The 27,396-nt window shown below is 54.0% G+C and overlaps 1 protein-coding gene across 1 annotated transcript in view; it reads right to left on the bottom strand.

Annotated features, from left to right (window-relative positions):
- Positions 1–25,262, bottom strand: part of SHANK3 (SH3 and multiple ankyrin repeat domains 3) — a 610,715-nt gene extending 585,453 nt beyond the window's left edge. Inside the window, exon 1 of the mRNA XM_065411947.1 lies at positions 25,017–25,262. Coding sequence (XP_065268019.1) covers positions 25,017–25,262 — 246 coding nt within the window. The remainder of the gene's footprint in view (positions 1–25,016) is intronic.
- Positions 25,263–27,396: the final 2,134 nt, after the last annotated feature.

Below are 27,396 nucleotides of genomic sequence, written 5' to 3'. Positions count from 1 at the left end.
GTTCAATATCTTCATCAACGACTTAGATATTGGCATAGAAAGTACGCTTATTAAGTTTGCGGATGATACCAAACTGGGAGGGATTGCAACTGCTTTGGAGGACAGGGTCATAATTCAAAATGATCTGGACAAATTGGAGAAATGGGCTGAGTTAAACAGGATGAAGTTTAACAAAGACAAATGCAAAGTGCTCCACTTAGGAAGAAAAAATCAGTTTCACACATACAGAATGGGAAGAGACTGTCTAGGAAGGAGTACGGCAGAAAGGGATCTAGGGGTTATATTGGACCACAAGCTAAATATGAGTCAACAGTGTGATGCTGTTGCAAAAAAAGCAAACATGATTCTGGGATGTATTAACAGGTGTGTTGTGAGCAAGACACGAGAAGTCATTCTTCCGCTCTACTCTGCTCTGGTTAGGCCTCAGCTGGAGTACTGTGTCCAGTTCTGGGCACCGCATTTCAAAAAAGATGTGGAGAAATTGGAAAGGGTCCAGAGAAGAGCAACAAGAATGATTAAAGGTCTTGAGAACATGACCTACGAAGGAAGGCTGAAAGAATTGGGTTTGTTTAGTTTGGAAAAGAGAAGACTGAGAGGGGACATGATAGCAGTTTTCAGGTATTTAAAAGGGTGTCATAAGGAGGAGGGAGAAAACTTGTTCACCTTAGCCGCTAAGGATAGAACAAGAAGTAATGGGTTTAAACTGCAGCAAGGGAGGTCTAGGTTGGACATTAGGAAAAAGTTCCTAACTGTCAGGGTGGTTAAACACTGGAATAAATTGCCTAGGGATGTTGTGGAATCTCCATCTCTGGAGATATTTAAGAGTAGGTTAGATAAATGTCTATCAGGGATGGTCTAGACAGTATTTGGTCCTGCCATGCGAGCAGGGGACTGGACTCCCTTCCAGTCCTAGAATCTATGAATCTATGAATCTATGAATAAGACAACAGTATATGGGAGATGTTGCTTGTGTGAGCAGAGTAGAAGAGCTTGTCCGTGCAAACTTCAAAAAGGTCAGAACTTAATTTGATAAAGTTAGCTTTCCAGAAAGCAAGCTTCACTCCTGAAACTGTAACATTAGTTCTCATTAGGGACTCTGTACCTTGAAATGTCACTAAAGCGCTTCAGAGCCTTTTGCTTTCTGGTCACCAGTGTGAATCCAGCAAACTCAATAGGGATTAGAAATTGTTCCCATCTAATGGATGCTTGGTAGCCCCTATCTGAGGTCGGTGTGTCCCAGTTCCAGCTCTCAAAGCATAAACTTATCCCCATGCTTGGCACTATTTGGCTGACTCGTGTGAGAAGCCAAGAACTTCACAAGCCATGGAAACTGAACTCTCCTGGCTATCCCTAGAGGAAGTGGTGAAAAATTTCACATCTGTGGTGAAAAATGCTGGCAAAGCAGAATATGCAGGAAGCTTGTGCTACTGTGCACTATAGACAAACATCAGGGGGGTAGCCGTGTTAGTCTGTATCTACAAAAACAACAAGGAGTCTGGTGGCACCTTAAAGACTAACAGATTTATTTGGGCATAAGCTTTCGTGGGTAAAAACCTCACTTCTTCAGATGCATCTGAAGAAGTGAGGTTTTTACCCACGAAAGCTTATGCCCAAATAAATCTGTTAGTCTTTAAGGTGCCACCAGACTCCTTGTTGTTTTTATAGACAGAGAATTTCATTCACTGGGACTGCAAGAGCACTCAGTCCACACAATTTAAAAAACAAACAGATTTTACAGTTGTATTCAAATTAGTTGCAGATATTTAAATGACCTCATACATAATATGCATAAAATGTCACATGGACCTATACACAATGTGGTAGCTACGCCTCCACAGTTTTCAGAGGCTATAATTCTCTAGGGCAGTGGTTTTCAGCCTGTGGTCTGCGGACCCCTGGAGGTCTGCAGACTGTGTCTAAGATTTCCAAAGGGGTCCGCAACTCCATTCAAAAATTTTAGGGTTTCGCAAATGAAAAAAGGTTGAAAACCACTGCTCTAGGGCCAAACCCTGCAATAATCTCGACTGTAGCCAAAGTATCCGATAGTAGCGGATGGCCTTCCTGCTCCAGCCCCACCACGTACCCAAGAAATGCAGGAACCCAAACCCTCCCTCCCTCCCACACACACACACTCTCTCTCTCCCCCCTGCCCTTGCACCCCAAGGGCCCAAGCCCTCCCACTCACACTCATTACCTTTGCTTCTTCCCGGGTTCTATCACAGTTTTTACTTTGAATTCTCTCTGTTGGGAAATCTCTCTTCTCTGGCAGGCTCTGGAGGCCTGGGGGTGGGGTGAATCCCCTGACATCTCTGGCAGCCTCTGAGGGTGAACGGGAGTAGATCCCTGTCGCAGACAGGCTCTGGTGTGGGGGTTGTACACCCCTCTTGTCTCTGTCAGTGCAGTCAAAGCCAGGCCGGTAGCTTGGTAGACTTGGTAGATCCCTCCACCTCAGGCCAACCCTGGAGCTGAGCCAGACCCACCTTCCCATTTCCCTCCAGATACACACGCTGTCTCTGGCCTGTGCACTGTGCTCTCTGCCCATGCTGGGGCACTGAGGCTCCCAGTCCTAAACACGGGCAATTTCCCCAGCTCCTCCCTCCCCAACAAGAGAGGCTGCCTCCTTCCCTATGCCACTGGCCCAAGGCCCCCGGGCCCTGTGCAGACCTCAAATGTCGGCTGATCTCTCTCAGACACCAGGAAGGATTTCGACATTAATCTACCCCCAACATGGCTCCTTCTCACTGACCCACCCTGAGCCTAGCCTGAGGTACCAGCCCCTTCTGCACTGCTTCCCAACCCCACCCCCACCCCCGCCAGCCTGAGGTACCAGCCCCTTCTGCACTGCTTCCCAACCCCACCCCCACCCCCGCCAGCCTGAGGTACCAGCCCCTCCTGCACTGCTTCCCAACCCCACCCCCACCCCCGCCAGCCTGAGGTACCAGCCCCTTCTGCACTGCTTCCCAACCCCACCCCCACCCCCGCCAGCCTGAGGTACCAACCCCTCCTGCACTGCTTCCCAACCCCACCCCCACCCCCGCCAGCCTGAGGTACCAGCCCCTCCTGCACTGCTTCCCACCGCCCCCCCCCTCCCCCCCGCCAGCCTGAGGTACCAGCTCCTCCTGCACTGCTTCCCAACTCCCCTACCCCCGCCAGCCTGAGGTACCAGCCCCTCCTGCACTGCTTCCCAACCCCCCCCACCCCCACCCCCGCCAGCCTGAGGTACCAGCCCCTCCTGCACTGCTTCCCAACCCCCCCCACCCCCACCCCCGCCAGCCTGAGGTACCAGCCCCTCCTGCACTGCTTCCCAACCCCCACCCCCGCCAGCCTGAGGTACCAGCCCCTCCTGCACTGCTTCCCAACCCCCCCCCCACCCCCGCCAGCCTGAGGTACCAGCCCCTCCTGCACTGCTTCCCAACTCCCCCACCTCCTGCCAGCCTGAGGTACCAGCCCCTCCTGCACTGCTTCCCAACGCCCCCCCACCTCCCACCAGCCTGAAGTACCAGCCCCTCCTGCACTGCTTCCCAACCTCCCCCCCTCCTCCAGCCTGAGGTACCAGCCCCTCCTGCACTGCTTCCCAACCCCACCCCCACCCCCGCCAGCCTGAGGTACCAACTCCTCCTGCACTGCTTCCCAACCCCCCCACTCCCACCAGCCTGAGGTACCAGCCCCTCCTGCACTGCTTCCCAACCCCACCCCCACCTCCACCAGCCTGAGGTACCAGCCCCCCCCTGCACTGCTTCCCAACTCCCCCACCTCCTGCCAGCCTGAGGTACCAGCCCCACCTGCACTGCTTCCCAACCCCACCCCCACCTCCTGCCAGCCTGAGGTACCAGCCCCTCCTGCACTGCTTCCCAACCCCCCCACCAGCCACCAACCTGAGGTACCAGCCCCTCCTGCACTGCTTCCCAACCCCACCCCCACCCCCGCCAGCCTGAGGTACCAGCCCCTCCTGCACTGATTCCCAACTCCCCCCACCCCCGCCAGCCTGAGGTACCAGCCCCCCCCTGCACTGCTTCCCAACCCCCCCCCACCCCCACCAGCCTGAGGTACCAGCCCCTCCTGCACTGCTTCCCAACTCCCCCACCCCCGCCAGCCTGAGGTACCAGCCCCTCCTGCACTGCTTCCCAACCCCCCCCACCCCCGCCAGCCTGAGGTAGCAGCCCCCCCCCTGCACTGCTTCCCAACCCCCCCCCACCCCCACCAGCCTGAGGTACCAGCCCCTCCTGCACTGCTTCCCAACTCCCCCACCCCCGCCAGCCTGAGGTACTAGCCCCTCCTGCACTGCTTCCCAACCTCCCGCCCTCCTCCAGCCTGAGGTACCAGCCCCTCCTGCACTGCTTCCCAACGCCCCCCCCCACCTCCCACCAGCCTGAAGTACCAGCCCCTCCTGCACTGCTTCCCAACCTCCCCCCCTCCTCCAGCCTGAGGTACGAGCCCCTCCTGCACTGCTTCCCAACCCCACCCCCACCCCCGCCAGCCTGAGGTACCAACTCCTCCTGCACTGCTTCCCAACCCCCCCACTCCCACCAGCCTGAGGTACCAGCCCCTCCTGCACTGCTTCCCAACCCCACCCCCACCCCCACCAGCCTGAGGTACCAGCCCCTCCTGCACTGCTTCCCAACGCCCCCCCTCCCGCCAGCCTGAGGTACCAGCTCCTCCTGCACTGCTTCCCAACCCCACCCCCACCCCCGCCAGCCTGAGGTACCAGCTCCTCCTGCACTGCTTCCCAACCCCCCCACCCCCACCAGCCTGAGTTACCAGCTCCTCCTGCACTGCTTCCCAACCCCACCCCCACCTCCTGCCAGCCTGAGGTACCAGCTCCTCCTGCACTGCTTCCCAACCCCCCCCACCCCCGCCAGCCTGAGGTACCAGCCCCTCCTGCACTGCTTCCCAACCCCACCCCCACCTCCTGCCAGCCTGAGGTACCAGCCCCTCCTGCACTGCTTCCCAACCCCCCCACTCCCACCCCCGCCAGCCTGAGGTACCAGCCCCTCCTGCACTGCTTCCCAACCCCCACCCCCCCGCCAGCCTGAGGTACCAGCCCCTCCTGCACTGCTTCCCACCGCCCCCACCAGCCTGAGGTACCAGCCCCTCCTGAACAGCTTCCCAACTCCCTCACCCCCCACCTCCTGCCAGCCTGAGGTACCAGCTCCTCCTGCACTGCTTCCCAACCCCCCCACTCCCACCAGCCTGAGGTACCAGCTCCTCCTGCACTGCTTCCCAACCCCACCCCCACTCCCACCAGCCTGAGGTACCAGCCCCCCCCTGCACTGCTTCCCAACCCCCCCCCAACCCCACCAGCCTGAGGTACCAGCCCCTCCTGCACTGCTTCCCAACCCCCCCACCCCCGCCAGCCTGAGGTACCAGCCCCTCCTGCACTGCTTCCCAACCCCACCCCCACCCCCGCCAGCCTGAGGTACCAGCCCCTTCTGCACTGCTTCCCAACCCCACCCCCCTCCTCCAGCCTGAGGTACCAGCTCCTCCTGCACTGCTTCCCAACCCCCCCACCCCCGCCAGCCTGAGGTACCAGCTCCTCCTGCACTGCTTCCCAACCCCCCCACCCCCGCCAGCCTGAGGTACCAGCTCCTCCTGCACTATGTCCATGGAACACCCCCCCTCCCGGGCTCCAGCATTGTGGTTACCCTTAAAGAGCCCACAGCCCAGTAACCCTTTCCCTCCTGGCCCTGGGCTGTGAGGGGTTAGGCAAAGTCCATCTCCGCAGGGCAGTGGGCACCAGAGTCTGTACCCAGGGCTGCTGTTTATGGCTCGCCATTGCACTGCGCAGTGGCTCTCTGGGGCAGGGGGGCGCTGGCCGTAGCAGGAGTGCTGCCAGCCCCCTTTCCAGACTGCCCACATATGCCTAGGTAACTCACCTAGGCCAAAAAACATGGCAAGTGTGCTCCAATTTAGGGAGCCTAAATTGCGATACTTTTGTGTCTGTAGTTGAGAGCCCAAATCAGAGATCATTGCAAATTTTGGCCCTAATCTCTCTGTGCCTTGGTTCCCCATCTGTAAAGTTGGAATGATGCTACTCCCATTGGAACAAATGACCCAGGGAAGTGAGGGATTCTGTTTTTTGCTGGTTTCAAATCCAGACTAGTACCTTTCTGGAAGAGATGTTTAGTCACTCACAAATAACTGGGCTCAATACAGGTGAAATGTAATGGCCGGTGATCTACAGGAAATCAGAGTGGATGATCTAATGGACCCTTCTGGCCTTAAACTCTATGAACCCTACCTCACAGGATGTCCCAAGTACAAATTAATGAATGTGGGTGAGACATCAGGAAGATAAACACAACAGAAATACCTCAACATACATTTTAAAACTCCGTATTTGGTGCAGCATTTGGATGGTGTACAGTAAATGAAGCACAGGACTGCACAATGAATGAGGAGGATAAAAAGAAATATTCAACCATTGTCTCATTCATTGAACACCGTCAATCTTCTCATCTGAATGAGGCAAGGGTCCAATGCTATGTGATTATGTAATTGAAGACTATCTCGATGCATGTGTATAAGTGGTCTGATTCCCCACTCACAGTGCTAAAAATGAGAAATTACTATTAACATGAATGAATTTATACCAGCAGAAATCTGAAATAATGTGAAAGAGAAGTCAGGCCCAAGGGATAAAGTTAAGCTTTTATGGGTAAATTTCAGTGTTTCCTGACCATAGAGTGCTTCACTTTACAACTTCAACATTCTTTGAATGTACATTTTTTGTCTGAAATTGTATACTGTTTACAGAGCCATAATAGGAAAGGAGAAACACAATGGGAAAAAAGAACTCTAGAGGACATGTAACTGTGACACTAGCCAGAAGATTGGTAGCGTGAGTGGAACACGAATGTTAAAGAAGAATGAAGAGATAAGCTTGGGAAGTCTTACAGCAGCTGGCTGACAAATCCACGGGAGGTATCCTGGAGTTGCGTATCTGCCCCACAGTGAGTAAGCCAGCCCTTAGAAAGGGAGCCATATAATGTAACTTGTTCTCACCTCCCTTCTCTCTCTCTCTAGCTCCAACTCTCTCGTCCTTCCTCTTGGGTCTTGCCTACACTACGAACTTCTACCACGTCTGATGAACATGCTAGCTGAACAGGCAGAATCCCGTCTCAGCCTACATGATAATGGAAAAAGCATGTGTCACCTCACCGTTAGGCTTCCAGGGTGTTCAGTATAAAACTTCCTCTCTACCCCTTTTGGTGTTAGAGGAGAGGGTATGTCACTTAATTGGATTCAAGTCCTTCTCATTCCTAGAATTAAAGGTGGACTGCAAAGGAAAAAAAATTGGGCTTTTCTGCTCCTTTATGATGGTGGATAAAGACCGGAACGGTTTTTATTAAAAAACAATACAAAGTGTTTAGGGGTGCCAGGTTTTTTTCCCTAGTAGAAATTTAGGTTTTATCTACCGTGGAAGACTTTATAGTGATTAGAGAACAAGCAATTTGACAAGAGCACAAGAGAGTGAAAGGACATCTTTGTTAAAAACTCAACATCCTCACCCCCTACAGTTAAGGCACAGGAGCTCACAATAAATACCTCTGAAACCCTCAAAAAAGAAAGAGAGACCTGACTTTTCCTACAAGAAAATCAGAAAAGGAAAAAAGTGGGGGGGGAATATGTGTGCATCTGGGGAGAGAAAAACTCCCACATTTTTCAGTCTCGCTATTTACAAGCCATAAAGAATGAAGAAAAAGACCATCCCAATTTAAACAAAAAATCCTTTGGAAGTCATCTAAAGGCTCTGTCTAAAATAGGAAATGTTAGCATCAAAGTCCCACTGGTTGAACACACCTTCTCTGGTGTGTCTTTCTGAGATGTTTCACACTAGGCTCCAGCCCTCAAACAGACAGCAGCTTCCTTAGTGCCACCTGCATGAATGAGGTTCTCATCTAGCTACCTGTACATTTGTTATGCAACATGCTGAGCCATGATTCCTTGGAACCACTTTTCTCTCTCCTGTGGCTTTTGTCATGTGAAGCAAAGTCATTTCCTGTCAGAGCTTGCTAAGGTAAAACTACAGTGGCTATCAGTGCACTATGTGTAGGGCCAGAGCTGATCAGCAGCTGGGGCAGCTTTCCCATGGGATACTATCACATATTTGGTCAGGCACTTCCTGGGATTTTTCTCTTCCTCTGAGCCTCCATAGAATCATAGCATATTAGGGTTGGAAGAGACGGCAGGAGGTCATCTAGTCCAATCCCCTGCTCAAAGCAGGACCGATACCAACAAAATCATCCCAGCCAGGGCTTTGTCAAACCGGGCCTTAAAAACCTCTAAGGATGGAGATTCCACCACCTCCCTAGGTAACCCATTCCAGTGCTTCACCACCCTAAAACTAAGTGATTGGGCAACAAAATGGCAAATGAAATTTAATGTGGATAAATGTAAAGTAATGCACATTGGAAAAAATAACCCCAACTATACATACAATATGATGGGGGCTAATTTAGCTACAACAAGTCAGGAAAAAGATCTTGGAGTCATCGTGGATAGTTCTCTGAAGATGTCCATGCAGTGTGCCGAGGCGGTCAAAAAAGCAAACAGGATGTTAGGAATCATTAAAAAGGGGATAGAGAATAAGACTGAGAATATATTATTGCCCTTATATAAATCAATGGTATGCCCACATCTCGAATACTGCATACAGATGTGGTCTCCTCATCTCAAAAAAGATATACTGGCACTAGAAAAGGTTCAGAAAAGGGCAACTAAAATGATTAGGGGTTTGGAACGGGTCCCATATAAGGAGAGATTAAAGAGGCTAGGACTCTTCAGCTTGGAAAAGAGGAGACTAAGGGGGGATATGATAGACGTATATAAAATCATGAGTGATGTGGAGAAAGTGGATAAGGAAAAGTTATTTACTTATTCCCATAATACACGAACTAGGGGTCACCAAATGAAATTAATAAGCAGCAGGTTTAAAATAAATAAAAGGAAGTTCTTCTTCACGCAGCGCACAGTCAACTTGTGGAACTCCTTACCTGAGGAGGTTGTGAAGGCTAGGACTATAACAGCATTTAAAAGAGAACTGGATAAATTCATGGTGGTTAAGTCCATTAATGGCTATTAGCCAGGATGGGTAAGGAATGGTGTCCCTAGCCTCTGTTTGTCAGAGGATGGAGATGGATGGCAGGAGAGAGATCACTTGATCATTGCCTGTTAGGTTCACTCCCTCTGGGGCACCTGGCATTGGCCACTGTCGGTGGACAGGATACTGGGCTAGATGGACTTTTGGTCTGACCCGGTACGGCCGTTCTTATCTTCTTATGTTCCTAGTGAAATAGTGTTTCCTAATATCCAACCTAGACCTCCCCCACTGCAACTTGAGACCATTACTCCTTGTTCTGTCATCTGCCACCACTGAGAACAGCATAGCTCCATCCTCTATGGAACCCCCCTTCAGGTAGTTGAAGGCTGCTATCAAATCCCGCCCCTTCTCCTCTGCAGACTAAATAACCCCAGTTCCCTCAAGCCTCTCCTCATAAATCATGTGCCCCAGCCCCCTAATCATTTCCGTTGCCCTCCGCTGGACTTTCTCCAATTTATCTACATCCCTTCTGTAGTGGGGGGACCAAAACTGGACGCAATACTCCAGATGTGGCCTCACCAGTGCCGAATAGAGGGGAATAATCACTTCCCTCAATCTGCTGGCAATGCTCCTACTAATACAGCCCAATATGTCGTTGGCCTTCTTGGCAACGAGGGCACACTGCTGACTCATATCCAGCTTCTCATCCCCTGTAATCCCCAGGTCCTTTTCTGCAGAACTGCTGCTTAGGCAGTCGGTCCCCAGTCTGTAGTGGTGCATGGGATTCTTCTTTCCTAACTACAGGACTCTGCACTTGTCCTTGTTGAATCTCATCAGATTTCTTTTGGCCCAATCCTCCAATTTGCCTAGGTCACTCTGGACCCTATCCCTACCCTACAGCGTATCTACCTCTCCCCGCAGCTTAATGTCATCTGCGAACTTGCTGAGGGTGCAATTAATCCCATCATCCAGATCATTAATAAAGATGTTGAACAAAACTGGCCCCAGGACCGACCCCTGGGGCACTCCGCTTGATACCGGCTGCCAACTAGACATCGAGCTGTTGATCACTACCTGTTGAGCCCGACAATCTAGCCACCCCGACAATCTCTCCAGTACATATCACTGGCAGAGAGAGGACACTGCACTGAATACTAGAGGGACTCTTTGTGCTTTCCACTGTGATCATTCCTATGGTCCCACTCTTCTCTGTACCAGGGCCTCCTCCAAGCAGAGGCTGAGATCACAATTGCTAAGTGCTCCTGTTGTGAGAGACTGCGAGTAATATTTTCAAAAGCACCTCATTGACCTGAAGGCTTAAATCAAAAGGACTTTTAATGAGACTCTGGCTCCTAAGTACCTGAGTCACCTTGAAAAATGAGACATAGGATCACTTTTGAGAAATTTTACACAGGGCCTCACTTCCTTCCCATCAACCTCTCCCGCACACTGCCAAGTACAGCACAGAGCCTGGCTAAAAGGGCTCCGGTCTCTCTGTCTACCAGATGAACAGCAAGAAGCCGAGCATAGAAGCAGACAGATGCTAAGCAGCCATTGCATCAGTAATTAAAAGGAATCCTTGGTCTGCTACAAGAGCCCATCTGCTTCCCTCCACCCCCAGGGCCCATACCAGCAGCTCACACAGACCAGCATTAAAAGAGGAGGCTGTGATTCTAGGTCACCAAACTCCAAGTAAATTACTGTCTCTGGATGATGAGAACAGTGCAGAGCGCAGCAGCCTGGACTGTCAAAACAAATCAATTCCATACCCTACAGTTACCATATGAAATGGGTCAGTGGAGTGAAACACTAACACCACATCCGTGCAGTGTGCAATAGAGCTGAACTCTGGGCACTAGTGCACTTGAATAAGGAGCACATGGATCCTACTGCACTCAGGGAACTGAGTGTGTGGCTCCTGCCCTCCTCCTCCTGCACCTGGTCTGCTTTACTCTTCACTCCCCTCCTCTTGAAGGAGCAGCAGCTCCAGATGCACCACTTCTGAAAGTTTCTCAATCTGCCCTTCTCCCCTGAGAAAGAGCTGTGGGGATTCTTAGGCCACTTGATCCTCCTCACTCCCCTTCCCCTCCTGTTGAACAGCAGCATTTGAGCACGTCTGCTCCCTGTCACTGGCTGTGGGGGGAGGAGACCAGATGTCTCAGAGTTCTAGGGAAATAGACAAAACCCTGCACTAGAACCTACATTCCTGGTGCAGTGTGCCTGCCTCCTGTAATTAACTACAGCTAGGACCCCTGCCTCCAGGCTCAGCTCTTCTGGTGGGTCCTGCAGATATAGATTTAAATCTCTCTCACTAGGACAGACCATTCATCCCTTCCCGCCTTGGCTCAGCACAGGGTCTGCACAGCCCATCACACCCTTTCGCTGTTTAGAATGTAAATACATCCTCATGTTGCATTTACACATGCTACATTCTGCCAGCCATTTCCCAGCCCTATCCAGCCATGTGCTACATCTCTCTGAACATTAGCTCTGTCACCACAACAGGACAGAATGCCATTATCAGTCTTTGCCCCATTTAAGACATTTGTTCCATGCAGAACACTGTAATTCTGCCCCCCTTGTGGGCACATTACCTTCCCGTCTGTAATTACACAATCACATTACTGCTCAAAGACTACAACAGGAGATCAGACCATTTTTCCTTCTCCTCAGATACACTTATGCAGCAGTGTGGCACTCTGTACCTCAAAGTAGCACCCTGGAACCCCCATAATAATAATAATAATAATAATAATAATAATTAATGGAGATATCCTATCTCCTAGAACTGGAAGGGACCTTGAAACGTCATCGAGTCCAGCCCCCTGCCTTCACCATTATCATATGATTACGACATGTTTTGTACAATGTATGTCTTGTGAGGTATCATTTTAAAAGTTTTGGTCTGTTGAACCTTAATATCCTGTTGAATTGTATGTGGTATCATTGTATGTGAAGTTATGAAGTATTGCTATATGTGTTACTGAAATATGTTGTGAGGTTGGGAGACACCGAGCACTGGCCTTTCAGTAAGGACAAAGGGGCAACCATCACAGGTCAGACATCCATTGATGGCCCATCAAGAAGAATCCACTCTCCCAGAGGCTCCTTAAGACAGGGCACATACGGAATGGGGACACTGCCTGACCCCCATGGCACAGAAAAGACCTTTCTAGCAGCTGGAAGAAAGTCTAAAAGAAGGATAGTGACATCATCACAGGGCCTCTCTTCCCCGCCCCCCATCTCAACACCTGGAAGCATGTCTGGAAGACAAAGACTTTGACCTGGGGAGATTGATCCCGGCTGGGAAGGGAATCCAGCCTGTGCACTGAGAACTGTGCGCTGCCAGTAACATCTATTAGGGTGAGAGACTGCTTGATTCAAATCTTGCTTACTTTGTAGAATTTAGACTGCAAATTTATTTTGTTCCTTATGTAACAAACTTTGATTTCTGTGCCTACTACTTACAATTCTTTAAAATCTATCTTTTTGTAGTTAATAAATCTGTTTTATATTTGACCTAAAACAGTGTGGTTTTGGTTGAAGTGCTTGGGGAATCTCATCTCAGATGACAAAGGCTGGTGCATGTCCACTTTCCTTTGTTGAAGTGGCAAACTAATTAATGAGCTTGCACTGTCCAAGCGAGTCTTGAGCAGTGTAAAATGGTATATTTCTGGGGTGCAAGGCTGGGGATGGGGTGATTGGCTGGTGCTTCGCTCTAATTCAGAGTGGCTCAGGGAGCATTCATGCAATTTAGTTGGGTGTGGGTCTCCACATGCTGACCGCTGAGTGATAACAGCACCTGGAGGGGTTTTACTGCTCGGCACTGGCATAGCATTGTGTGAGACAGCTCAGGCTGAAAAGTTAAGGGGGCACAGAGGTCCCACAGTTCCAGGTTGTAGCCCTGGGATCCCATCACAATCAACTTCTAATATTTTTTCATACAGAGAAAAATGCAAATTCCTTGCCATTAAATAGTACCATGTGTCTTTATGAATTACACAAGTTTATGTTTGTAGTGTTGTTGTAGCCATGTTGGTTCCAGGCTAAGAGAGAGACAAGGTGGGTGAAGTACAAACTTTATTTGACCAGCTTCTTTATTTGACCAGAGCTGAGACCCAAGAAGAGCTCTGTGGAGCTTAAATGTTATTGGATCAACTTCTGTTGGTGAAAGAGACAAACTTTCGAGCTCCCGAGAGCTTCTCCTCAAGTCTTGAAAGCTTGTCTCTTTCACCAACAGAAGTTGGTCCAATAAAAGATATTTTTTCACCCATCTTGTCTCACTGTTTATGTGGTAAGTCTTTCTCTCTCTACGGTCTGCATTTTTATCAGTTAGGCCTGTAGTGAGCTCTGTGCAAGTGCAGGGATCCTCCTTGATTACTGGCCAAGGCTTTTGTCAGTACCAATCTGGTAGATATTCTCTTTTCAACCAAGATCAGAGTTTTCAAAGGTGCAATACTGGGAATGAAGAAGTTAACTGCAAAGCTAACGTGGCCGTGAATGTAAGTGGGCTGTGTATACCAGCACATTCTCACTCTTACTCTCTGACAGACATTTAACCTGCAATAAATTGTAAGTATGATCTCCAATGTCCTTTTCATACAAGCTATATCCATAGGCTCAGTATAGCTAGGCATTTAAGCTGCACTCTTCACCATGGTCTCACTCCTAGTATGTCTCATACACAGAGCTGTGCACAGCACTTCAAGACGCTACAAGAATGTTTGTAAGGCTGTAGAAAAAAACCCTGCATGATACACTATGTACTGTTTGAAAACCTGTACGTGACTGTGTAATTAAACACTGTTGAGTCACGAATGCTCAAGAGGGGGCAGGGTTACAGGAAGGCTCAACAGGAAACCTTAACTTTGGCATTTGAGTGTTTAACTGGGAAGCTTTAATGATGCAGAAATGTGCGTTGTGTGAAATTTCCTCGATTCTCTCTCTCTCCCCTTTTATTTTTTTGAATAAAGATACATGACAGGGAGCAATGTTAAAAGGAAAAGAACATTAAAAGAAGGAGCTTTGCTCTCCAGGACTCGAGAGCTCTGCTTGCAAAGACCTGGTGAGAGCACGGGTATTTAGGCATTGTGATGCTGAGCGTTTCAATGCTTCATTTTTAGGCAACTAGAAAAATCACAGGAACAGGCTGCAGCTTGCAAAGCCTGTTAGGTGCCTAGTCTCCCTATACAGAGCAGGGGGAGAGACAGGCACCGTACGGTGTGATTCACAAAAGCCAGCACACTAGGCAGGGAGCTGCCTAAGATAGCCAGTGAGAGATGCCAATGAAAAGCATGTTTTAAGCTCCTCCCCCTCAGGGATACAGGCACCTAGATCCAGACTTCAGGGAGGCGCCTATCTCTGCTAGCAATTCATGAACAGGAACCCCACTCCACGCACATGTGGCTGTGATGGAGGGTGACATGCGAGGAGGGGATGCAGGAGTGTGTGTGCACGTGTGTGTCTGCGATGGAGGGTGACGTGCAAAGAGGGGATGCACTGTGTGTGCACGCATGTGTGGCTGCAATGGAGGGTGATGTGCGAGGAGGGGATGCAGTGTGTTGCATGTGCGTTTGGCTGTGATAGAGGGTGATGTGCAGCCAGGCAGCGTGGGCACCTAAGCCACTTCTTGTAAGAATGACATAAGCAGACACCCAGCTCCATGCGAAACGGCCAGAGCAAGAGAAAGAGGTGGTGGTAGTGACTGCCCATTGGTTAGAGCAATCAGCCGAGACGTGGGAGGCCCAGATTCTCCCCCTTCTGCTTGATGGGGAGAAAGGATTTGTACAGATGTCTCCCACCTCTCCGGAGAGAGCTCTAAGCACTGGGCGATGGGGATACTCTGATGTGGGACTCTCTCCTATTGAAGTTGTTCCAGTTTGGATAAATAATTGAGGAGGGATTGGAGCAGGGGGACTGGACCCTGCTCTGCCACCTCCCAGGTGGGCGCCAGCGCACCACCAGGCTATAGAGTCATTCTCTTCAATGTAGCAGAGAAAGGTCTAACCCGATCCAATGGTTGGAAGTTGAAGGTAAATAAATTCAGACTGGAAATAAGGGGTACATTTTTAACAGTGACAGTTATTACATAAGAACATAAGAACGGCCATACTGGGTCAGACCAAAGGTCCATCAAGCCCAGTACCCTGTCCTCTGACAGTGGCCAATGCCAGGTGCCCCAAAGGGAATGAACAGACAGGTTATCATCAAGTTATCCATGCCCTGTCACCCAATCCCAGCTTCTGGCAAACAGAGGCTAGGGACACCATTCCTCCCCATCCTGGCTAATAGCCATTGATGGACCTATCTTCCATGAATCTATCTAGCTCCCTTTTAAACCCCGTTATAGTATTGGCCTTCACAACACCCTCTGGCAAGGAGTTCCAGAGGTTGACAGTGCGTTGAGTGAAAAAATACTTTCTTGTGTTTGTTATTAACCATTGGAACAATTTACCAAGGGTCGTGGTGGATTCTCCACCATTGACAATTTTTAAATCCAGACTGGATGTTTTTCTAAAAGCTTGGCTCAAGGAATTATTGTGGAAAAATTCTATAAACTGTGCTACATACAGAAGGTCAGATCGCAATTGTCCCTTCTGGCCTTGGAATCTCTGAAAAAGGTCAAAAGCTTAATCCCCTCTGCAGGGAAGGCCTGAATGAAATTCCCAAGCACTATGGAACTGCATAGACGGCATTCAAACGTGGTTCATCAGGACAGGAATTAGCAATTCCTACTCACACTGAAACAGCCTGGGTCACACACACTATTCATCGGTCTGAGACTCCTTGAGCTGATCCTAAGAGGCCCAGAACACTGAAGCTACAGACAAGAAATCAGCAAATATGACAGTCACATTTCTAAAGCACCCATCGTCGCTCCCAATAGTCCTGTGACCCTTCGCACCGGAGTCCAGCTCTTAGCCCCTAAGAGTGCCTTCCCAGAGTCAGCTTGGTTACAGATCCTCAACATTTCTGAAATGCAAGGGGTGTCTCTGAGGAGAGCTGTGGCCACCTCCTGCTCCTCCCTCCAGTCCTGCAAGGTCCAGAGTTGTTGCCAACGGCGTCTGCTGCCATGGACAGTTCTGGATCCCTGGTTTCCTGCAGCTCCTGAGAGACGTGGACTTGTTTGCACTGAAGCGGCGGTACCAAAAGGAGCTTGTCCACAGATCAGTGTCGCCCCCACAAACTGCTTTTTGTCTTTCATCCCAATTTAGCATCTTCCCGCTAAGGAGACTGTCTGTTCTTGATCCAGCCTGCTTCCCCTCCTTGTCTGTGTTAATTGTCCCCGGCTGGCCCTCCTACCTGCTCTCTGGCTCAGAGTCTCCCATAAACCTGGGCTTAGAGACCTAGCTGGCACTCTGAGTAACCCCCTCCTTCCTTAGGCTCTCTGCTCTGTCGGTGATTTCAAGTGATAGAATAGGTGAGTCCTGGACAGATGGTTTCTAATCTGTCACACCATGTAACCAATTCGCTCTCTGATTTACATAGCTTTGTGCCAGATCCTGGCTGGTCAGTCTCAGAATCAAGCATTTATGCAGACGGTGGTTGGTCTAAAGCAGCAGTTCTCCAACTGTGGGTTGGGACCCCAAAGTGGGTCGCAATCCCATTTTAATGGGATCGCCAGAGCTGGTGTTAGACTTGCTGGGGCTTGGGGCTGAAGCCAAAGTCTGAGCCCCACCGCCCATGACTGAAGCCTTCAAGCTTTGGCACTGCAGGGAGGCGGGGCTTGGGCTTTGTCCCCCCTGCCCTGAGCAGTGGGGCTCAGGCTTCGGTTCCCCTTCCCGGGGTCATGTAGTAATTTTTGTTGTAAGAAGGGGGTAGCGGTGCAATGAAGTTTGAGAAACCCTAGTCTAAAGCTTTACTGAAGTCAACAAGGCAAGCTCCAGTACATCCCCTCTCCAGGAATCACTGACCCCCTCTCTCCACCGGGGTCACCTCCGGGCTCCAGAGGTGACCCCAGCAATTACAGGCCAGTAAGCCTGACTTCAGTACCAGGCAAACTGGTTGAAACAATAGTAAAGAACAAAATTGTCAGACACATAGATGAACATGATTTGTTGGGGAAGAATCAACATGTTTTTTGTAAAGGGAAATCATGCCTCACCAATCTACTAGAATTCTTTGAGGGGGTCAACAAGCATGTGGACAAGGGGTATCCAGTGGATATAGTGTACTTAGATTTTCAGAAAGCCTTTGACAAGGTCCCTCACCAAAGGCTCTTAAGCAAAGTAAGCTGCCACGGGATAAGAGGGAAGGTCCTCTCATGGATTGGTAACTGGTTAAAAGATAGGAAACAAAGGTAACTGATACGGTATCAGTGATACCCCATGCCCTGCTCTAACACCCAGCTGTATCACATCCCCTCACTGATAAGTGGTCAGGGTTGGAAGAGACCTCAGGAGGTCATCTAGTCTAATCCCCCGCTCAAAGCAGGACCAATCCCCAACTAAATTATCCCAGCCAGGGCTTCGTCAAGCCTGACCTTAAAAACCTCTAAGGAAGGAGATTCCACCACCTCCCTAGGTAACCCATTCCTGAGCTTCTCCACCCTTCTAGTGAAAAAGCTTCTCCTAATATCCAACCTAAACCTTCCCCACTGCAACCTGAGACCATTACTCCTTGTTCTGTCGTCTGGTACCACTGAGAACAGTCTAGATCCATCCTCTTTGGAACCCCCTTTCAGGTAGTTGAAAGCAGCTATCAACTCCCCCCTCATTTCTTCTCTTCTGCAGACTAAACAATCCCAGTTCCCTCAGCCTCTCCTCATAAGTCATGTGCTCCAGGCCGTTCTTATGTTCCCCATCCCTCACCAAAATCTCTGTGGCAGGTGGCAGGGTCACCGGATCTGCGGGACGTCTGTGAACATCACTGGTCCCCATTTATAACCCCCATCTCTCTCTCCAGCCCATTCTGACACAGCACCACACAGACTCCTGAGATCCCCTGGGAATGAAGTGCGATCCTTCAGGTCACACCTCTGCCCTGACTGACTGAGCCTGCTGCCCTCCATTCCAAACTGAGCCACATCCCTCTTTTTACTCGCTGAGGCCAGAATGAGAGAGCACTAAATCCAGCCCCCTGCTTGCACCCTGCAGGAATGTGCACTCTCCTAGGCCCTGCCAGCTGCTTACCTGCTCACCCCCAAGACCCAGGGCATGCTGCCACTCCAGCGGCACGCAAAGGTGGTGAGCGTGTGGATGAGTGTTCACACCTGCATTAGCTAACTCAAGTTGGAACAACAGCAAAAGCTTCCATCTAGACATGATCAGACAGCACAGATGGTCCCGGGGGGATCCTGCTGTGTTTGGACAATGGGCGCATGAGTTCTGTCAACAGTGCATTGCACGCTGCGGGGCCGGGGCTCTGTACTGTGCCTGAGTGCCATCCAGCACAGTGGGGCCCTGCCTGGGGCCCCCAGGCGCAACTGAAGTACAAACAGCACAGCCTGTCTCTGACAGCAGCCAGCATCAGCCGCAACAGAGGAAGGCTTGACAGCCCCCAATTGTGAAAGTACCTGCCCGGGGGGGGGGGGGGGGCCCTAACCCCATCAGCTAGTGGCTGGCTCACACCCTGCAGCCTTAGGGTTCAGAGCCCTTCTTTTTATTCCATTTCATGTAGCTGGGGATTGGCCAATTATCCATATCGGTGGCTGATCCTTTCCTCACTCTTGTCAAGCTCTTTGCTAAGTGGCATGTGGTAGCAGTGAGTTCCACTGGCTGTGTGAAAGACTATTTCCTTTTAGCAGTTTGAAGATGCTGCCGTTCAGATTTCCGGTTCTCATATTGTGAGTGTGCACAGGAGGGCAGGAGCTGGGTTCAAGGTGGGAGGCAGGCCCGAGGGGGGGAGCTGGGCTCAAGGCGGGAGCCAGGCCCGAGGGGGGGAGCTGGGCTCAAGGCGGGAGCTGGGCTCAAGGGGCCGAGGGGGCTGCTGGGCCAGGAGGGGGGAGCCGGGCTCAACTTCACCTGCTTATAAAAACAGAACAAAAAATGGCCAATTCAGCTCCATAATTCCAGGCAGGCAGGCAACACTTATCCCTTGGAGCGCTCGGACTGCTGGCTCCTGGCTGCCCAGAACCCTGGGCCATCTCTAGTGCAGATGTGCAGCAGGGTGACCATATTTCCCAAAGGGAAAACAGGACACTGTGTGGGGCTACCCAAGGGCCCCCCCCCAGCTGCTTGTCCGAGCCCCCCACCGCTCCCCATGTGGGGCTGGCCCCCACACCAGATTGGGGCTGGCATCGCTGCTCGCCCGAGCTCAGCCTGGCCCCCATCCCAGCCCTACCTCCCCCCTTGCGGTGGGCTGGCATCACTGCTCGTCCCCCTGCACGTTCCTCCACACAGGGATTTGGAGCAATAAAATTTTTGAATTGCTCCGCTCCGGCTCCGCTCCAGCTCCGGGCATAAAACCTACTGGTCCACGCTCCAGCTCCGGGCTCCGCTCCAAAGCCCTGCCTCCACACCCCAGATTTTTGGCAAATGTGGGCATTTGTCCCATTTGCTCTGGCCTACTGATCACATGGGCTGGGACAAATGCCCACATTTGCCAAAAAAGTCGGGATGGCTAGGACAGGGCTTAAAAAAGGGACAGTCCCCGCCAAAACGGGACATATGGTCACCCTAATGTGCAGGGATCCCAGACAGGAAGTTTTGCCCTGCGGGAGGCCGGGCTCTGAGTTAGGAGCCAGCTATAGAGAAACAGCACAAAACCTTTTTAAGCCACCTGGGTCCCTATTGCTCCAGGTCAGTCACAACTACGTGGTGCCTGTAATATCCCACTTCCCAGGCCCTAAAGGGTTAATTCTCAGGGTTGATGGAAGTCCAGAGAGGGGCTGCCTCTCACTCTGGGTCTGTACATTGCCCGCCACAATGGGCCCTGATCTCTGCTGGGAGCTACAGCGCTATTGCCACACCTAATAAACAGTAACCCCTAAACACTGCTATGGAAGATAAATGGGACTATGGGATAAGCTGCTACCTCTCCATGGGCCTTTGCTAAGAAGAGCCACCGAGGGGCTCCTCCCGCATGGGACTGTCCATCAGGGACATTCCCTGCCCGGATGGATATGCCCGGATCTGCTCACACAGTGTTTGGAGCCATAGAGCTCAGCTTTGAAATCCCTGGCGCTAGTGCCTTAGACCTCTCGGCGATGCTCTTCCTCACTGAAACAGGTCCAGCTGATTTAGTAGCTCCTGGTTGCAGGAAGAGGCCCCCAAGCTGTGTGGTAGAAGAAGGAAAACCCCTGTGGCTTGGCTTAGAAGGGGCTGGGACAAATTTCACAAAGAATAAAGAAATCAGCAGGAATCTGTCTCAACTCTCATGAATGGGGACATCTGATGGAAATTCTGTATGGGGGCAATACGGGGTAAGGCCCCAGGCAGGGCTGAGCTAACACTGCGGTGCTGGAGAGAGCTCTGTAGGGGGCACTATAGTCCATTCCCCTGCCTGTGAGAATGTGGGGGTGCCATGGGGCAGTATTTCAGACAGAGCTCTTTCCTTATCCCAGAGGAGAAGCAGCATCTGCCCTAGCAGACCCCACTGCTGTGCTTCCCCAGGGGTGAGGCATCGCTCAGGCTGACAGTGGGTGACACAGCATAGGCATCAGTCCAGCCTATTCAGCACCACATTGTCTCCCGCTCACCGCCCCACTGAGTTACAGCTCTGGAGTTGGCACGCGCAGAGTCTTTGTGCTCTCGGTTGGGTGGAAACGGGGCTGTTATCCTCCTGGCGCTGTGTGCGTGACCACACTGGGAGCTTCCCAGCTCTGGCTGTAAACATTGCCAGGTGCCTTTGCCCTGAGCCAGAGCGGAGACTGCAGAGAATTCCTCTAAACATTAACCAGGCATGTGGTGTGAGCAGACCTTGCCTGGTGGAATGCAAGCACCACTCTGCTCTTATCAGTGATCAGCAGCCGTGCCCTACACACCCCCTCTGCCACAGCTCCACATTCATGCCTGCATGTTAAACGCCACCACCTTCCCCAGCGGGAACGTCGCCAGCCTGCCTCCTGGGCCTGCTGAGCTAAGCTGCCCCCCAGCCCCACGGGGCCAGTGGTGGAACAGCCCCATGGGCCCCATGCACAGCCTGTTCCTTGGCAGAGCTGTGAGCTCTCTGCAGTGCCGCATTTCCTCTCTGCTCCCTGCCTGTGCACAGAGATTCTCCTTAGGGAAGGTGGTGTCTCCTTGCTTGGGCCTGTAGAGATGCACATGTTCTCTGGTGATGGGGCCAGAGCAGCACCCAGTTTTCCCCCCAGGTCTCCTGACCCACAAATTGACCCTGGGGCTGACCAGGGGAGCCAGTCTGGCCAAGGTAGTGACTACCCCACTCTGGAGAGGGACCGGATGGCCTAGCAGGGCTCCTGCGACCCATTTCTGGGATTGTCCCCTTGCTGGAGTCCCCTTGCAGGGCTGGGTCAGGGCCATGGGGGGCAGCAGGAAGCCGAATGGGCACTCACAAGAGGAGAGAGCACCAGGGAAGGGGAACAGCTAACGAGAGGTGGGCTCACCACATCCTGACAATGATGCCGAGTGTGACTCCACCCTACTGACAATCCCACCGGACCACAGCAGGCTCCGGGGCAGAGGCTGGCAGGCCAGAGGGGGCTGTGGCCCTACGGATCAGTTTGGGGAAGGCGGAGGGGTGAGCATGGAGACAGCCGACACACAGGCTGCTGAGAGGGAGGGGTGGGGGCACCAAGGCACTCTGCACCTCCGGCCAGGAAGAGAAGGAGAGCAGTCCAAAAAGGCAGCGGGAGAGCCTCCTGGCTCAGAATCCCAGCAGAGGCTCAGGCAGGAGCTGCTCGGTGCCAGCAAGCGTGTGCTGAGGCCTCTCCTACAGCACAAGGTCAGTTCTCATTAAAACACAACGTCGATTCTTCGACAGCAAAGGCAGCCCAGCGTCCCTCCTCTGCCTCCGCAGCTCCCTCCAGCACACGGCAGCTGTTCTGCAGAGCTGAGAGCACCGAGTGCTTCAAACCCTCATCCCCGAGCCCTCGCTGCCGGCTACCAGACCACAGCCTGCTCGGAGAGCCACGCAGGGAATGTTCACATTGCAACAACACCCGTGTCTGGCCCGCGGCAGCTGACAGGGTGCGGGGGTCTAAAACTGCAAGGTAGACATATGGGCCAATGCTGGAGCCCAGGCTCTGGGACCCTCCCACTCGAGGGGTCCCAGAGTCCGAATGTCTACGCAGCAAGTTTAGAGCCCTGCAGGCGGAGCCCGGATCAGCTGATGTGGGCCAGCCGCAGGTGTTTTACTGCAGTGTAGACACACCCTCACTGCCATGCAACACCCGGCAACCACCAGCAATACAGGTCCCACTCTAACTAGACCCATAGATACACCGTGCCTTGCTCCAACACCCGCTTTCAACTGACACCAGGCTCCATTGCCTGCCGACGCCCTGGGCCCAGCTCCATCGCGCACCCTCGCTGACACCCTCAACCAGCTCCAACACCTGCCCTCAGTGACACACCGTGCCCTGTTATAACACCCAGCTGTATCACTCCATTCTCACTGACATTCTACGCGGCTATAATACCTGCCCTTACTAGTGACAGACCATGCCCTGCTCTGACAACCACCCTCACTGATAACATGCCCTCCTCTAACACCCAGCTGTATCACACCCCTCACTGATACACCGTGCCCTGCTCTAACACCCAGCTGTATCACACCCCTCACTGATACACCATGCCCTCCTCTAACACCCAGCTGTATCACACCCTTCACTGATACACCGTGCCCTGCTCTAACACCCGCTGTGTCACACCCCCTCACTGATACACCGTGCCCTGCTCTAACACCCAGCTGTATCACACCCCCTCACTGATACATCGTGCCCTGCTCTAACACCCAGATGTATCACACCCCCTCACTGATAGATACACCGTGCCCTGCTCTAACACCCGCTGTGTTACACCCCCTCACTTATACACTGTGCCCTGCTCTAACACCCAGCTGTGTCACAGCCCCTCACTGATAGATACACCGTGCCCTGCTCTAACACCCGCTGTGTCACACCCCCTCACTGATAGATACGCCTTGCCCTGCTCTAACACCCGCTGTGTCACACCCCCTCACTGATAGATACGCCTTGCCCTGCACTAACACCCGCTGTGTCACACCCCCTCACTGATAGATACGCCTTGCCCTGCTCTAACACCCAGCTGTATCACACCCCTCACTGATACACCATGCCCTCCTCTAACACCCAGCTGTATCAGACCCTTCACTGATACACCGTGCCCTGCTCTAACACCCGCTGTGTCATACCCCCTCACTGATACACCGTGCCCTGCTCTAACACCCAGCTGTATCACACCCCCTCACTGATACATCGTGCCCTGCTCTAACACCCAGATGTATCACACCCCCTCACTGATAGATACACCGTGCCCTGCTCTAACACCCGCTGTATTACACCCCCTCACTTATACACTGTGCCCTGCTCTAACACCCAGCTGTGTCACAGCCCCTCACTGATAGATACACCTTGCCCTGCTCTAACACCCGCTGTGTCACACCCCCTCACTGATAGATACGCCTTGCCCTGCTCTAACACCCGCTGTGTCACACCCCCTCACTGATAGATACGCCTTGCCCTGCACTAACACCCGCTGTGTCACACCCCCTCACTGATAGATACGCCTTGCCCTGCACTAACACCCGCTGTGTCACACCCCCTCACTGATAGATACGCCTTGCCCTGCACTAACACCCGCTGTAGCTCTCTAGTCACTAAGCCCTATCTCAGCAGAATCCCTCTTTATCATGCACCATGAGGTATCAGACCAGCGGTAACTTGTTTCAATCTGTGCTACCGTAACTCAGCTCCTCTCCTGGCTCCATCCCTCCTGCTGTCAGCGCAGGCTGCACGCAGCCCTGCCTGTGCTCTGAGGCAGAAGGACGCTGCATTGACTTAGGAGCCATGTCCTAATGTGCAGCAGGCTCCAATCTCAAGCAGTTTCTTCCTCCTGAGCAGCTCTGTGCAGCCAGCCAGCCTGTCCCCAGTACCTCTCCCGCCTGCAGCGCTGCCTGTCCCAGCACTGGAGCTCATTATGCAAGATCACTGCAGCTTGTCAGGCAGATGCAGAGGCAAGTGAGAGCCCCAGCCTGGAGCCAGCTGGCTGGGGCAGAATGAGGGAGAACCGGGAACCAGTCCTCACTATCAGGCACACTGCACTGCAAGGGGCACTGAGGGGATGCAGCTCCTTCAAGTCCCCAGCTGGGACTGGCCTTGGGCTTGGCAACCACAAGGGGCCCTGATTAGCTGGGCATTTGCTCCTGGGAATTTGCTCCTGGCTTTCCAGACTCAGCAGCTCTCCCTGCCGGCAGCACTGGGGGATGGGGGCAAGGTGAGAGCCAGAGTCCAGGGCTGAGTCCCCCGCTCCCAGGGACTGGGGCACACTCCAGGCCAGCCCTGAGGAGCCAGGCTGGGGGGATGGATGACACAGGGCCTGATGGAGCTTGTCATGCCCGCTCCCCTGGTCCCACCACCTGGGTGTAGGGCTGGGGCTGCACCGGTTCCAGTGGCAGGCGCACGCCCAGCCGGGGAGGGGGTTCCCATGCCGCGCGCCCAGCCAGGGAGGGGGTTCCCCTGTCGCGCGCCCAGCCGGGGAGGGGGTTCCCGTGCCGTATGCCCAGCTGGGGGCAGCTGGGCCCCAGATGGACTCTCGCTGGAACGGTCTGGGCGGCCTCCCACCCTCCTCCATCCAGCTCTCACCAGCGGCTGCAGTTGGTATAAAGTTTAGCCAGGCGGCAAGCGCTGTGTTCAGCTGGAAACTGCCGCGGGGCTCCAGCAGCGCAGGGGTTAAGCGGCAGCTGTCACATCCCCTTTGCGGGGAACTTGTGGCCAGCGGGTCCCGGGGGCTGCCGGCCGGCCCCGATCCGGGGTGCGGGGCGGTCCCGATCCGGAGCCCGGCCGGGAGCCCCGCAGGGAGCAGCCGGTCCCGGTCCCGCCCGGCCCGGCCCCACTCACCGTCTGCTGCAGGTCGGGGATCCCGATGCGCACCACGATGGCGCTGGCGGCGGCTTCCTCCATGCGGGCCGCGGGCTCGGCGCGGGGGGCCGGGGGCTCGATGATGGCATAGGGGGTCTCGTCCCGGGGGCGGCCCGCGGGGTCCCCCGGATCCCCGTCCAGCGCGCGGGGCGGGCGCGGCGGCGGCTCTGGCGGCGGCGGCTCCGGAGTCTCATGTTTGGCGGCGGCGGGCGGCGGCAGCGGCATCCGTGCGGGCGGGGGGCGCGGGGGCGGCGGGGCCGCGGGACCTGGAGCCCGCACAGCTCAGCGCTGGCCCGGGAGAGACCGAGACAGAGAGAGAGTTACCGCCGGGCCGGGCCGGGCCGGGTCAGCGCCCCCCGCTACCCCCCAGGGGGGTCCCAGCCCCCCGGCACTGCCCCCCCGGGGATCCCAGCCCTGCACCCCAGGAGGGTCCCAGCCCCCCGCCACCCCCCGGGATCCCAGCCCCGCAGCACTGCACCCCCCAGGGATCCCAGCCCCCCGGCACTGCCCCCCCGGGGATCCCAGCCCCCTCCTCCCTGCAGTGACCCCTGGAGAATCCCAGCCCTGCACCCCAGGGGGGTCCCTGCACCCCAGGGGGGTCCCAGCCCCACAGCACTGCACCCCCCAGGGATCCCAGCCCCCCGGCACTGCCCCCACGGGGATCCCAGCCCCCCAGCAGTGACCCCCAGGGGATCCCAGCCCCCCCTGGCACTGCACACACACACCCTGGGGATCCCCACCCTTCTGGCACTGCACCCTCTGGCGTTCCCAGCCCACCTGGCACTGCCCCCCCAGGAATGCACCCCTCTGGGGGATCCCAGCCCCCCTGGCGCTGCACCCCTGGGGATATCGCAGGATGGGGCCAGCCCTGTCCCAGTTCCCTGGGGCTCTGCCAGCAAGACCCATTAGCTCTCCTCTCTCACGTTCATGGGGATGGCCAGCCTGGACAGGCCAGGACCCACCTAGCCCAGCCTCTGGTCTCCAACTGAGGCTGGGAAGGGGCAGCAATGGGCTAGCTTGATTCCTCCTGCCCCCCAATAATCAGGCTGGCCCCTGGCCAGGGGCAGGGTGTTTTACAGCCCTCCCCAACCTCTGGTCTAGTTTAATATGTACTGTTAGTGGGGATGCTCTTGTTACCCAAGTCAGTGTTTGAGCCTTGGTTGAATCCTGCTAAATTGTTGGCCTCACTGATGTCCTGTGGCAGTGAGTTCCACAGGCCGGCCGTGCGTTGTGTGAAAAAGTGTTTTCTTGTGTCAGTTTTGAATTTGCCCCTTTCATTGATGCGGCTCAGCGGAGTCCAGGCCTGAGCTGTTGTGGGGTGACGGCCCCTCGTCTCCCTGCACTGGGGGAACGTGAAACTCTCTTTCTCCATTAGCCGGTACCCCCATCACATCCCTGCTCATTTGGCTCCCCACAAAGGTAAGCAGGGCCAGTCCTGACACCCTCTCCAGGCCCCTGATCGTCCCTGCTGCCCCTCTTTGAACTCCTCTGATTCCTCACAACCCTTCCGGTGATGCAAGGAGTCGGCCGGCAAACAGTGTCAGGGAAGGGGGCCCATTCCTTCCCTCCATCCCTCTGCTTCCTCCTTTCCGCCCTCCTCCCTCCCTGCAGCAAAATCTCCTGGAGGGACCAGGCTGGGGCTTTCCAGCTGCTGCAGGGCCAGAGGCCACAGTGAGAGGCGCTATCAGCTCCAGCCCCACTGGATTTCCAAGGGAAACAAACTCCAAGGCTGAATTTGGACAATGGCATCTGTTAACCCTCTCAGTGCTTGAATGTTACCAGCCACTAAGCAAAAGCTGGTGGGACTCCTGCAGTGAGGATAACAGTGACCCAGGAGCACTGCGCGTAATCACGAGTCACCCTCCCAGCCCCATGAGTTACCGCACTGCATGGAGTCCCTCCCCACAGCCACGCCAGCCCCCCACTCTGCCCCTCCCCACGGCCACGCCAGCCCCCCACTCCACCCACGCCCACGCCAGCCCCCGACTCCGCCCCTCCCCACGGCCACGCCAGCCCCCGACTCTGCCCCTCCCCACGCCCCCACCAGCCTTCCACTCTGCCCCTCCCCACGGCCACACCAGCCCCTGACTCCGCCCCTCCCCACGCCCACGCCAGTCCCCCACTCCTCCCCTCCCCATGCCAGCCCCCGACTCCGCCCCTCCCCACGCCCACGCCAGCCCCCGACTCTGCCCCTCCCCACGCCCACGCCAGCCCCCGACTCCGCCCCTCCCCACGCCCACGCCAGCATCCCACTCTGTCCCTCCCCACAGCCACACCAGCCCCTGACTCCGCCCCTCCCCACACCCCCGCCAGCCCATGATTCCTCCCCTCCCCCTGGCCACACCCATCTCCTGACTCC

The sequence above is a fragment of the Emys orbicularis genome, chromosome 1 (assembly GCF_028017835.1).
Source record: "Emys orbicularis isolate rEmyOrb1 chromosome 1, rEmyOrb1.hap1, whole genome shotgun sequence".
NCBI classification, from domain to species: domain Eukaryota; kingdom Metazoa; phylum Chordata; order Testudines; family Emydidae; genus Emys; species Emys orbicularis.
This window is presented reverse-complemented; position numbering and strand designations above follow the sequence as displayed.